Source organism: Babylonia areolata, chromosome 20 (genome assembly GCF_041734735.1).
Source record: "Babylonia areolata isolate BAREFJ2019XMU chromosome 20, ASM4173473v1, whole genome shotgun sequence".
In the NCBI taxonomy this organism is placed as follows: domain Eukaryota; kingdom Metazoa; phylum Mollusca; class Gastropoda; order Neogastropoda; family Buccinidae; genus Babylonia; species Babylonia areolata.
In genome coordinates, this window is record NC_134895.1 from 30,215,752 (window position 1) to 30,230,338 (window position 14,587).

Sequence of the window (14,587 nt, forward strand, 5' to 3'; positions counted from 1 at the left end):
AAACCTGCTGGTGCCTTAATTCACTTCCTGTGTATACATGTCACATGCAGGAGATTAAATACATTTGTTGAAGATCCCATAGTCCATATCAGTGTTTAGCTGATTATGGAAACAATAATACACCCATCAAGCACGCCCCAAAAATGGAGTATGGTTGCTTGAATGGCAGGGTAAACATGTCATCAATGTAAAACCCACTCACAGATGTGAGTAAATGTGCAAGCTACAGATCATGAACACAGAAGACAAACCAAGAAATGGTCAAGAAAAAAAACAACAATCATGCAATTCTTTTATATTTCCTCACTTTTATTATGAATCATATATGGCTGCATGAATATTTCTTTGAGTGTGCTCTCCCCCACCCACCCCACCTTTTGTGATTAAAAATTTTTTTTTTAATCAAGCATTTGGTTTTGTTTGTGTTTTTATCTGTAGCTGGTGTATATACACAATAAGGAAAGGTCTGTTTATTTCTGTATATATGTCTTATTTCATCCTTTTTTTTTTCTTTTTTTTTTTTGCACAGGACAAATCAACAGCTACCCCCAGTACAGCAGAATGTTCAGCATTTCAAGTTGTCTGCTTGTCAAAAAGATAAGAAGAAGGTACAGAGCCTGAAAAGCACTTCAGAAATTGTTTACTCTCGACCTGGTATATTCTCTTCATTAAAGTATGGACTTAAACCATTAATACATGTACATCTACAATGCATGAGACAAATCAGAAATCTCACTTCCAGTTCCTTCAGGGTTGTGTTGGCCCTTCCCTCTTCATCTTATTCATTTGTGATCTGCAACTCATATGTTCACTTGCATACACAAGTGGGCTTTTACATGTATGACTGTTTTTACCGCCGCCATGTTGGCAGTCATACTTGCTCTGTTTTCAGCAGGAGGCCCTTATCTGATTATAATTCTCTCAAAGGATCATTGATAAAGTTTACACCAGCTCATTTGATTTTACATGCTGACATGGGTTTTATTCTTTCAGAGGACATGATCAATATTGGGCTCAATGGTGTGTGTGTGTGTGTGTGTGTGTGATCTAAAATTTTTTCAATAAACATCCTCACTTAAACTTCAGCAATCCTCCTTCTGTAACAATTACTGTCAAACAGTTGTGCAAACTAACAGAAATAAAGTCTAAGAGGGTGTACACAAACAATTTATTTAAAACATACTTTTTAATTAGGCAAGAACAATAAGCCAACACTAAGAATGCATGGTGATATGTATACAGTACAAACAATGACAATATCTGAAGTAAACATTTTCCTTTGATGCAGTTAGAAGCTTGACAATGCTGTCAAAAACAGAAAGGCAAATGTGTGCTCATGTACTCTCCATCTTTCTTTTCTTTCCTTTTTTTTTCACTCTTCCTCTCCCCTCACACACAGACATTCCATATCAGCGAAAATCAAGCTACCCCCCCCTCCACCCCCCCTCAAAACGAACATATTTTTCTCAATGGACATTCATTCCACTTGGATACTGGAATATTCAATACAATCATTGAAAAAGGATATACCACAAAAGTTATGATACTCATGTGATAATGACATAATATGAAAATTTACAAGAAGTAATGAGATGTAAATTATAAAGTTCTGTTACTGAAGAAAATGATCAGCAATGATTTAAATATCAATCAACCGTATTAGGCGAAATCAGCACGATGGAAGAAAGATTTACAAATGTTTACATATATGTATATGTACATATATATATATATATATATATTTTTTTTTTTTGTTGGTGGAAGGAAGTTGAAAGAAAATGACAAGTAAAAAACAAACAAACAACCAACCACACACACACACACACAACCCCACAAACAACCCAAGGGCTGTGTGTGTGAGAGAGAGAGAGAGAGAGAGAGAGAGAGATGACTATTTCATGAAATACATCTGTGCCCCAACAGGAGTCAAAGATTTAGATTTTCTTGATTTCTTATGAATACACATAGAAACTACAGTCTTCAATGTAAAGAAAAAAGGAAGAAAAAAAAGAGATTATTTGAAAGTAACATGAGGTCTTTCTCTGTGTGTGTCCCTCTCTGTCTCTGTCTCTCTCTCACTCTATGACAAAAGTGAGCATGTGCACAAAGACACAAAGATGTGCGCAGACACACACACACACACACACACACACTCTCTCTCTCTCTCTCTTAACATTATAATGTTTCCATTTTGTAAGTACATCTGCTTAATTGTGCGTGTGCCTGGTCATGTAAGTTCAGAACGCAATCCTGTTGCCTTTAAAATTGAGTCTCCAAGAAATGGCATAGTATGAAAAACACTTCTCTCCTATTTGAGTGCTATGTGGGTGGGAAACTGTAAAGGAGATGAACAAAGGGATATGGTAGTTGGGGGTGAAGAATAAGGAGTCAATGATGACAAGGGAAGTGGGGTGATGGTAGTCAATGACTTTTTTTTTTTTTTTTTTTTTTGTCATTAACATAGTGATAACTATAAGGCCAAGCTGGAATTTGATTCAGTATAACTAAAACATCAACTAACAGCAAAACAACTCATAAAGCACAAAAAACAAACAAAAATGTAGAAAACATAATAGAAAAGAAAGAAAAATGAAAGATAAAATGATGAATACCCTGACCATTCTTTTAACACCAAATCATTGTTTGAATGCTTGGCCTCGGCAACTGGGTGGGTGCAAGTTATAAAAGTTAGAAAATGTAGATACAGAAAACTAAGACACTGTCACTTTCAAATGAATGGGGCCATCTCAAGTCTTGATAAAAATAACATCATCATCCAGACACAAAACAACAGTCAAAATGTAGTCGCTTAAAAAATGATGAAAATAAAGAAAAAATGAAAGGAAAGAAGGAAAACAGTAAATAACATTGAACAATTAACTACACTGAATACAGGGATAAAATGAAAATTTTTTAAAAAGTAAATATAAACCCTGTAACCAACGATTTGGTACATATCCTACTAAAAGTGAAAAATGGGGCAGTCTGTACAACCACACAGTACATATATACACACAGTGCTGGATGAAAATCAACTCTCAGCTGAGGACATATAACTGTTTAGATGTGGAACTCAGCTTTCTGGAAGTTGGCAAACTTGGCAGCAAATTCATGACAGAATAGGAATTCCTCCTGGAAGAAAAACAGAGGTTCCATGTTAGTGGGGTGTGACTGTAAATGCTAAAGATGTTGAAAGTGACATGTAAAACTGGCGTACAGGGTCTTAAGTGTAAATATAAAGTGTGTATAGGCTGACTGACAGACAGGCATGTGCAAGAATAATGTACACAAACTCAGGTGTGCATGGATATGAGCAAGTGTGTGAGTGTCTGTGTGCTTGAACACACACACACACATACACATTCACAATTTGAAAAAAATTAATGTACTGAAACCCCCACCATCCACGCTGCATGGTAACTGACAATAACCCTCCTCCCACTCCCCTCCTGTTATGGCTTTAAGCACAAAACATTCAGTCACATTACCATGAAAGTAAAACATCATACTCTTTTCACCCTGGCAAACACAGACCCTTTTGCCCTGACCCCCTTCCCACCCCATTACTCAAGCAGATGAAGACATTACACCATGGAAGTGACATTTTCAAGCATCAGCTTGACAGCATACAGAACTAATACAACAACACACAATGTTGTAAGGTGTACACTTATCCTCCCTTCCCTTCCACACACACTCTCTTGGAAGGCCAGACAGATCTCAGAACTCCACCCTCTTGGACAACCAAACCTTCATAACAACAGCTCTAGAAAACTTCATCATAAGAGTGTCAGCCAACAGGTCATTAAACTCAACTCAGTGTATTGGACACACACACACACAAACACACATAAACACACCATGCAAGTGACAATTTCAGACATCAGACTGCCTAAAACCGAAATGCTGTGATCTTCATTTCACTGCCCATAATACACTTCACATAACATTTCCATCTCTTCCTTCGCCCCTTCCCTTGTTGAATTTTCCACAACCCTCTACAACTCCAATATCTCTCCTCTGCCCATGTTTCCACCTCTCTCCCACACCTACACACACACCTCTACCAGTTCACCACGAAAGCAACCATAAAAAACAACACATTGTGGACGTTGTAATGACACAATGTATGGCCTATGTATCCACTCCACTTCTCATGGCAGACACATTATCACTGGCCCTCTCCCACTTCATCACACATTACCACTGGCCTTCTCCCACTTCATCACACATTGCAACTGTTTCTCTCCCACTTCATCACACATTATCATTGGCCCTCTCCCACTTAATCACACACATTATCATCCCACTTCATCATACACATTACCACTGACTCTCCCACTTCATCACACATTACCACTGGCCCTCTCCCACTTCATCACACATTACCACTGGCCCTCTCCCACTTCATCACACACATTACCACTGACTCTCCCACTGCATCACACATTACCACTGGCCTTCTCCCACTTCATCACACATTACCACTGGCCCTCTCCCACTTCATCACATATTACCACTGGCCCTCTCCCACTTCATCACACATTACCACTGGCCCTCTCCCACTTCATCACACATTACCACTGACTCTCCCACTTCATCACACATTACCACTGGCCTTCTCCCACTTCATCACACATGGCACCACTGGCCCTCTCCCACTTCATCACACATTACCACTGGGACTTCATCACACACATTTTCACTGGCTCTTTCACATCCCTGCCCCACGTTTCCCTTTATTTTCCATCCTCTCCGCCCCTCACCATGGAGGTGACAATCTCAGGCATGAGGCGGCGGACCCTGCAGACATTGCTGTACACCTCCACCTCCTCATCCAGCTGAATGCCGTGCACGATGTTGGTCAGCACACACAGCAGGCCTGCTGACTCCTGCACCTCTCTGCACACACACAATGCAGTGCAATGCAGTATTACTTTATGAATCGGTTTGTGTCTGCCCATGCACACAGACACCAAAAACCACAAAGAAGTGCAAGATAGAAACATACATGCATTAAAAAAACATACATTTTTGAAAAGAAATAACCACATAAAACAGAATAAAACATTCATTTAAAAACTGACATAAGCAATAAATTCACACAAGCTCTCTCTCCCTCTCTCTCTCTCTCTCTCTCAGGCAAACGATTTTAACTGACAAGTATGGTTGTGCATGCAATGCCACCACCTACTGTACATTATGGTCTTTGGCTATACTAGAGCGAAGGCACTTGAGTTTCTGGACAACAAGTGTCTCTCTACCCATTCAACAGTTGCTGAAGAAAATTAATTTTAGAGTCAAGTTCCACACTCAAGCAGGTGACATTGGTTCTCCAGTGGTGACTAATCTAGAATAGTTATAGGCTCACACTGGTTAGAAAAAGTCGTCTCTTAAATCGTCCACGACGTCTTTGTTGGGTCTTCAAAATATGCCAACCATCATCATCAAACACCTTCCACTGACTGCTATACACTTCCTAAGACAAACTTGTAGTGGATGGCTTTGTCTTTTCTGAAAATGGGTCAAACCAGAGAAAATTTCGCAGGCCTAACACTGGTTTGTGAAACAACAAGGAGTTCAACAAAAACACAGTTTGAGATCAGTTTATAAAACGATACTGCCCAATGATGTCTTTTGAAGAAATTTGGGGTCTTGGAGTTAGCAAACCTGTATAATAAGAATTATATTTGGTACTACCTTTCATGGCCTCCAATGAATCTTGTTCAGTACCCGTGGCTGTTACAAAGGTTAACCAACAGAACAGGTTACACATTTGTACGTTCTTGTATGGTAACGGATGTCCCAGATGTCCGACCAAATGTATTAAGGATGAGCCCACTAAACAGTCACTGACTTTATTAATTTATTTATTATTTTATATATATTTTTTGATGTAAATACATCCCTCCCCCTGACCCCCTTGCAATGAAGGTTATCTTAGACCAGAAAACACATATACCAAATTCCAGAAAAGATCATCACCATCATATATATGAAAAAAAAAGCAACAGAAAAAATCACACCATGTAATCAGTTTCCATCAAAAATCAGTGACGCATTGTACATTAGTATACAAAGCGTATGTGATAATAAACTCTAGGGAGAGCTGGACAGTACAAGGTCTTCTGAGAAGAAGACCCCTCAGTCAAGTGTTTCGGCCCTTAACTCCTTACACTCTAAGGGGGCCGGGCCGCACCCAGGTCATGACTCATGGATGCCCTTGTATTGCCGCCTTATATATATATATTTATATATATATATTTTTTTTAATTTGTTTACCTGGACCTCAGCAGGTTCGAACCCGCGCCTCCAGGGTGGTCGCCACTTCAGGACTGAGTCACCTTTTTCTGGCAGACGTTTTAACCACTGAGCCATCATACGCCTAGTTTGAGTAGGGAAAATCCTCGACCAGATCCAGCTGGAACTATTTTCTGCTGCTTCTGCCATTGTACTGAGAGCCCATTTCCTCTCCCTGCCAGAAATCGACAGCTGTTTCATGAGGCTATAGGCAAATGCGCTCACAAACCCTCTTGCACCAATCTCTATGGCAAGGACTTGGCTTGGAAGCCAGATTCTCTTAGGCTGCTGGCTAGACTAGCATACTTCTCGGTTTTGTAGATGTGGGCTTCCTCCATTCTGCTTTTGTATGGCACTGTGAGCTCAATCAGAATTCGCTTGTTTCGTTGCCTTGGAGTGGAGTACTATGTCAGGTCTCATGCCGCTCTTGCTGATGATTTCCGTGTGTTTCTTCCCCTCTGGTAGGTTAACTGTGCATTCCCAATCTTCGGCACCATCAAGCAGCCCACGTGTCCATGCTCTGGAAACTTTGGATGCTGTTCCTGGCCAGACTCTATTGCCTTCTGCCGAGCGGAACTCTACTGGAACTTCTGGTGGGGTTGCTGCTCCTTGGACAGTGCTCACCACGTGTGCAATTTCCTTTAGCACTTGGTCGTGCCTCCATGTGTACTGTCCTTGGCTCAACGCCGTTTTGCATGAGCTGAGGACATGTTCAACTGTTTGTTTGCCATAGCAGAGTGGGCACGCAGGGTCATCTGCTTTCCCCCATTTCATCAAGTCTGTATTCGAGGGAAGGAGGACGTACACAGGATGAAGCTGATCCTCTGAGGGGCCATATTCCACATGTCGCTCCAGCCGAGGCTCCTTTGGAGTGCATTTTACCATGTTGTCCACTGCCCCTGCTGGCCTTGCTGGACTGCCTTCTGGATTCTTTCATCATCCTCTTCCTTCTTGATCTCCTGAATGATCATGTCTCTTTTTGCTTTCCCCCTTGCCTTGGACCACCATTCCATCTTTGTCGATCCCAGGCCTTGTCTGTTGGTTTGGGTGTGTCCTATTATTTCCTTTGTCTTAAGACTTTCTTTCGCTGCACTGACTGCCTCCCTGACTTTCCATTTTCTGCCAGTCTTCAGCTTGGGTTGGATGGATCTTACAATACTGTCACCTGAGTCTTCGAGCATGCTGAGAAGTCTTGCTTTCCCTACCTTGTATTCTTCGACAAGGGACTTCAGAGGTAGCCTCAGCTTTGCTTGGCGACAGTAGAGTGCCACGTCAGTGAGACCAGGTGGGACACCAAGCAGTTTGCATGTGTACCTGTTGATCTTTGCCTCAATCGACTCGACTGTGCTACAGCTGATATATATCAGGAAAGGCCACAGGGGCTTTGGTATCAGCATGGACTGTAGGCACCACACTTTGTATTTGCCAGGAAGGCCACACTGGTCTATGATATGCAGGCTGCTTGGTTTCCTTTCCTCTTTTTGTGTCTTTCAGGGACTCATCATACCATCTTCCAAGGCTCTTGACTGGTTCATCTAACACCGTTGGAATGGCTTGGTTGGCTACAGTGAATGTGACCGTTTCAGCTACCTTTCCTTGACGCAGTGAGAGGCTCTGTGATTTCTTTGGTTTGAAGTTCATCCTGGCTGAGACAACTAGCTCGTTCAACCGCTTCAATATTACACGGGTGTCACCCTGCTTTGTTGAAAGAACTGTTGTGTCATCCGTGAAGGCTTTCAAAGGAGGTATCTGGTATCCATTACCAAGGTCGGCTCGATCCGTTCCCTTCATTGAGGCATTCAAGATCACTTCCATTGCCAGCACGAACAGGATTGCAGAAATTGCACAGCCCACGGGTATGTCCACTTCAAGATCAATCCAATCTGTCATGTATTCCTTGGTGGTGAACCGCATTGAGAAGCCATGGAAGTACTTCTTCAGCATTTCCATGATGTTCGTTGGTACATGATGCATCTCCATAGCCAGTTGGATCATCTCATGAGGAACTGACCAGTACGCATTTGCCAGATCCAGCCATAGCACGTCAAGGTTCTTTTTCTCTTCCTTTGCTCTTTGGATTGCATCCCAAATCATTGTGGCATGTTCCACACAGCCAGGAACTCCTGGGATGCCACCTTTCTGGACTGACACATCCAGGTACTCATTTTCTGTGAGGTATTTTGTCTGTCTTGCAGCCATGACAGAGAAGAAGATTTTCCCTTCAACATTCAGGAGCGATACTGGTCTGAACTGGCTGATGGTACTTGAATTCTGCTCTTTTTGGATGTACACGCCATCAGCTATCATCCACTGGTCGCTGATCTTCAGGTCCCTCCATGCTGATCTTATCACTCTGTGGAGCCACTCAAGGACTTTAGGACATTTCTTGTACAGCAGGTACGGTATTCCGTTTGGCCCTGGTGATGATTTGGCCCTGGCTTTCTTGACCACTTTCTGTACTTCCTCAAGGGTTGGTGGTTTATCACTGAACTTCTCTGGTTTCCTGGGATGAACCAAACCCTTGAGATCAAGCGGTTTCTTGCTTTGCGGATCAGAATACGTTTTCCTGAGGTGCTGGTCAAGTGTTTCTTTGTCCACTGTGAGTGTCCCTGATTTGGGCTGCTCGAACAGTTTCCTGGCGAACTGAAAGGGGTCTCTTCTTCTTTTTGCTCCTATTCCTCCTTGCTGATTCCGCATTATTGTGGGCACTGTGCTTTGCTTTCAGGTCTTTCTAAAGTTTCTGTGAGCCCTGATCCTCAAATTCTGAAGCTTCCTTCATCGTTTTCTTTTTGCATTTCGGATGTTGTCCATTTCTTATTGTCGCCTGGATTTTTGAGGATGTGTTCTTGTCTTTGGTTCTTTCACACCATAGGTTTCCCGACAGGCTGTGAACACGATTTCTCCGTATGTGGCTAACTTGTGTTCCAAGGTGCTCTTTCCTATCAGCGCATCAAGTTTTCGAACTATTTTCTGGCCCAACTCTTCCCATTCCGTTTTGCATTTGCACGTGGCAAGTTTAGTTTCTGGCGTTTGGCTTCAAGATCTTGTACAAATGATTCTTCTGAATTATCAGCAAGGTTGTCCTTGGTACTGTGGTTTGAATCCTGGCCTTGGTTTCCTGACGTCTTATCTGCCGGTGCAGTGCGCTGCTGAGCATTCGTCAGATTCTTCATACAACCCTGTCCTGTGGATCTTCATGTCACGCCCAGTGGAGAATTTCCGCCCACAGACACATGGGAATTCCATCAGTTCTGAAATCGTAGTCCGTTTACCATTTCCAGTCATGATTCTGTTGGCGCCGATGGATTCATCATTCTCTCCCCCTTTCGGTGAATCCTGGGAGCATCTCTTCTTTGAACAACTTGTAGTAATTGATTAAGTATACATAAACTAGATCACTCACATAAGTTATATCATTCATCTTCGCAAGGGAGTTTTCTTTTGCATACCCCCTCCCCCCCCCTACACACACACACACATATACACACACACACACACACACACTTGTAACCACCCACTTCCATACACCCCCTCCCTCCCCTCCCTCTCACACTCATACCAGTAGACGTGAACATTTTATATGCTAACAAACACACTCAGGGAATAGGGAATGAAAATAGCTTCCATGATATGTGGTAAAAAGGAGCACAACTGTGAACAACAGTGTGATAATCACCAGGTTATGAGCATGATCTTCTTCCCTTTCCCTATTCTCTATTAGTGTTCTTTTCTAAATCCTTTCTTTCTCATTTTTTCCTCTCTTTTATATAATTTTCCCTTTAGTAGCAAAGCTAGAAACAATTTTTATTCATTAAATACAATATCCATTGTGCACAATAAAAGGACTGTCAACAACTTGATGCAATGCTGTTTTTTTCTCTTTCTGTCTCCCTCCTCCTCCACTCTCCCCTCTCTCTCCTTTTCCACTAACAGTTTACATACATAATTTTGCACAACTGGAACAAATTAATCTGCATTTACACATAATAAACATCATCAAGGTTTACACTTACAGAGGGAGGGTATGGTGTATTACAATTACTGTTGAAACAAATTTTCATAAAGAAACCAGTTTGGAGTAAACTGAGACTTTATTTCTTTACTTCAGATACTGCTCCTGAATAAATTGTGTGACACGTTGTACCGAGTGGAGTCAGGCAGGATGGAAACTCATCTAATTTTGATGGCAAACCCACCTGTATTTGCATACTCCTTTCTTTTGTTAATTTCCTTAATTTCTATCATCAGCAACAGGGATGTTGGAATGTGTGTCATTCTTTTTTCGACCCCTTTTCCTTCCCAACATCACAGTAAATGTCCTAAGCACGTGATGAGGTCTCGCATCATTTGGTGGGTGATCAGATTAGTAAGAACCATTGAAAATCATTGGTATGTCTTTGGCAAGGACCAGTCAAAGTCTCTATTGCCTCAGTTATTCTCCTGGTGGATGCAGCTTTTTATCTCAAGACGAATGAGTGTGTGTGTGTGTGTGTGTGTGTGTGGTGTGTGTGGTGTGATGTTGTGGACTATGATGTTTCTTCAGTACAGAAACACAACATACATCTAGTTTGATAAATCTGCTTATTCTGTCTTTAAATCTTTTCGTTGAAGACGAGCCTCTTCTTTCTTTTCACACATCTGGGTGTCCTTCTTCTTATTCTTCTGATAATTCGACCACATCCACCGTGTTTCCTCGGATATATCATCGGTATTACATTTGAAACAATTCATTACAATTACTTGTTTTTCTTTTTTTGCGTTCCTTTTTAAAGTTTACAACATTTTTGTTCCTCTTGCTTTTGTTCGGGTTCTCTTGCTTCCACTTCTAATATTCAACTCGCAAATTTCTTTCTTGCCTGCTGCACTCACTGTCATATGATTAAAGATTTTGCAGCCTCCCCTCATGAGCTGGCTTCGGTGCAGAAATCACTGATGACCCCAACCCAGGTAAAGTCAAGAATACCATCTCATCCCCAGCTGATGATATGCGTACCACATATGAGGAGGCTGATGTGATTTTGGCTTAACATGTGGTGTGGGCAGCGAAAGATGGATACTCCTCTATCAGGATTCTTTCAGACGACACAGATGTGTCTCAGAAAACCACTGCTGCTGTTGTGATGGAAGGCACATCCTCCCAGAAAACATCGCCGCGACAGTCAAAGAACATGAACATATATCCCAGACCTAGCAGCACACGCCCTCTCGCGCTGTGACACAGTGGCTTACAAGTGGGGTATTGGAAAAGCCACAGTTCTGAAAATTCTTCAAAAAGGGTCTTCACTTGAAAGCTTGGGGAACCCAAATGCTGATTTCAATCACATAATCCAGCATCCAACTCAGTTTATTGGTGCTTGTTACGGTTGCAAATGCACGGAAATGACAAATATTCAGGTTTGAAGCCTGGCTCTCTAAATAATCAATAAAATCAGCAGCAACTCCAAAACTGAGAACACTGCCACCAAAAGCAGCAGCCTTCACTGAGAATGTTAAACGTGCGCATCTGCAGGCATCCATTTGGAAAGGAGCATTGAACATTGATCCACAAGATCTTTGCCCAACTGACTTCGTGTGGTACAAGACTGACACGACTTTGTTGCCTGTCAGATTATCCCCTGGTGTTGAAGCCGCACCTGCTGAGGTGCTGCAAATGTTGAAGTGTGGCTGCAGCACAGAAGAACCGTGTTGAAGTGTACGGTGTGGATATTATCTAAATATTATCTAAACGAAAGCTGTCAAAATCCATGGACCAAATTAATGTGCTGGTGTCATGGAGAACCTGACACTGCAAGTGATGAATGGCTACTTAGTGCTTGATTCGTAGACAAAAAATATCTTTGCCAAGTTTTTTTTGTCTTTTTCGTTTGTACTCTGGCTACAGAAGTCCAAACAAAACATTTACTTTCTTAACACATTATAACAGTACAACAGGTTTTACGTGTTACACGTTTCACGTTTCTTTGCTCATGCTCTTGTGTCCCTGGATAAACAGAGCACAACACATATTGGTAAGTTTTGAGGCATATTATATCCTATGATAGTACTTTTCTCTTTGTGTGCGTATGATGGTTTTCTGACCTGACGCTGACCTACTTTTTCACAAGTCTTCCAGTTTAAGTGTTGTGTTTAAACGCTTTTATATGTTGTTTCCCATTTACTTGTAGTAATGTAACTTACTTTACAGTGTTTTACGTCAGCAGTGCTACGTACCATTCTACTTTGTAAGAAAATCACATTAGCCTCCTGCCTCCACATCCACACCCATCCATTTCTTAAATTTTGGCAGCCATTATTATGCGAAAAGTTTTGTATCTAAAACAGTATTTCATAAAAATTTTTTTTGTAGTTCTGGCCACCATCTTGGTGGCCATCTTAGATTTCTCAAAATGTCAAACAATGACAGTGTGGCATCAGCTGGATATGTGATCTGGGGAAACTAAAAAGCTAAAAACCACTGAGATCCACTATGAGACCTTTTTTTTTTTTCGGTCAAACCCAAAATCGTGATTCGTCATTAACTTTGGCAACCAGACTTCTCTGGGGCATGTCCACTGAGCAGCTGCACTTCGGTGGTTGTTCTGGTAATGAACTTCTGCCATCTAAAAAAACTGGTTTAGTTCTAGTCCACAAGCACATAAGCGCCACAGTCAATAGGCTATCTGTTTGGTCTGGGAATAAAAACGTTTTTAATATATGGAAAAGTATCCAACTGTTACCCTCTTTACAGGTTTGAAGTACCAAAAGAAACAGAAAATATAATAATAACAATAATAATAATAACAATAGATAGTACTTACATGGCGCCAACTCCCCATGTAATGGGCTCTAAGCGCTGTACATGAAACAGCACATATACAATGGTGCATAATAACATACCTCTGCACATGAAAAAACAATACTTCTAAGTAGTATTGTAGACAATACTACAAACTGCAGGTATGTACAATCACACACACACACACACACACACACACACACACACAAAAAAATACTCATTACACGCACACACGTGCACACACACACTCACACGCTCGCGCGCACACACACACGCCCGCGAATACACAAACATCCACCCACAGACACAGACACAGACAGACAGACAGACACACACACACACACACACACACTATATGATGACTTTAGTAGGGCAAAGTGGGGTAGGTAGGAGAAGGAAGAAAGCAGACAATTAGCTATGTTTCATCACACCAACAAATATACCAACAAAACAACGTCCCACATCCCTCTTATCGAAAAAAATGTTCCATTTGTAGTGGAAGGAAAATGACTGACCCGACCAGGATGACGACAGGGTGGAAGCCCTGCTGGGTCTGGCGGTCGTGCACGCGGTCAGCCAGGGTCATGATGGGCGAGGTGAGCTGCTCCCCAAACATCTTCTCCTCCTGCCCCCATCCAGACAGCGACAGCATCTCCAGTGTAATCTCCTCATAGTCCTACACGGACAAGTCAGCGTGGTCACTGGTGTTGCATGTCTGTCTGTCTGTCTCTCTCTCTCTATATATATATATATATGTGTGTGTGTGTGTGTGTGTGTGTGTGTGTGTGTGTGTGTGAGATAGGAGGTGGTCTTGCTGCCCTCACAGTCTTCGACCCTGACACTGATACAGATAAGGACATGTTTATCGACATCTTCGACACTGCAGTGACTGAAACTGCCAGTGACATGGAAAACATCGACCAGCAAAAAACGCCCTGGGTCACGGCAGATGTCCTGGACCTATGTAACAAAAGAAGGGAACTGAAGAAGAAGAAGAAGAAGAAGAAAAAGGTAGATGGGGCAAAACAGTACAGAGCTGTCAACTAGGAGATCAAGTAAAGCATGAAAAAGCAGAAGAGAAATGGACTGAAGAGTAGTGCCAAGCCATTGAAGACGGCCTAAAAGCCAATAACAGCAAAAAAGCGTACAAACTTGTAAACGACCTGACAAGCCCCAAACAAGGGCGTTCCACAATTATCCAAGACAATGCAGGGAACTGTCTCACGGAGGAGCTGGATAGCCTGAATGGATGGACTGAGTACTGCTCAGAGTTGTACAGCCACAGGGTCACAGGGGATCCAGAAGTACTGAATGTCCCTCCAACAAATGACAGTGACGAGTACCCCATCCTCCGAGAAGAAGTCGAGGCAGCAGTGAAAGTGCTGAAGTTAGGAAAGTCGCCAGTAGTGGACAACATCCTGGCAGAACTAGTGCAGGCAGGGGTGTGTGTGTGTGTGTGGGGGGGGAAGCTATGGTTAGCTCCCTCACCACAATCTACAAAAAGATCTGGCA

The 14,587-nt window shown here is 42.2% G+C and overlaps 1 protein-coding gene across 1 annotated transcript in view; it reads right to left on the reverse strand.

Annotated features, from left to right (window-relative positions):
* Nucleotides 1–1,050: 1,050 nt before the first annotated feature.
* The window catches only part of LOC143295393 (uncharacterized), a 233,347-nt gene continuing 219,810 nt past the window's right edge, over nucleotides 1,051–14,587 (reverse strand). Inside the window, exons 23-25 of the mRNA XM_076607065.1 lie at nucleotides 13,591–13,751; nucleotides 4,767–4,902; nucleotides 1,051–3,132 (exon numbers count right to left, since the gene is read on the reverse strand). Of these exons, the coding sequence (XP_076463180.1) occupies nucleotides 3,061–3,132; nucleotides 4,767–4,902; nucleotides 13,591–13,751 (369 nt within the window). The 3' untranslated portion in view covers nucleotides 1,051–3,060. The remainder of the gene's footprint in view (nucleotides 3,133–4,766; nucleotides 4,903–13,590; nucleotides 13,752–14,587) is intronic.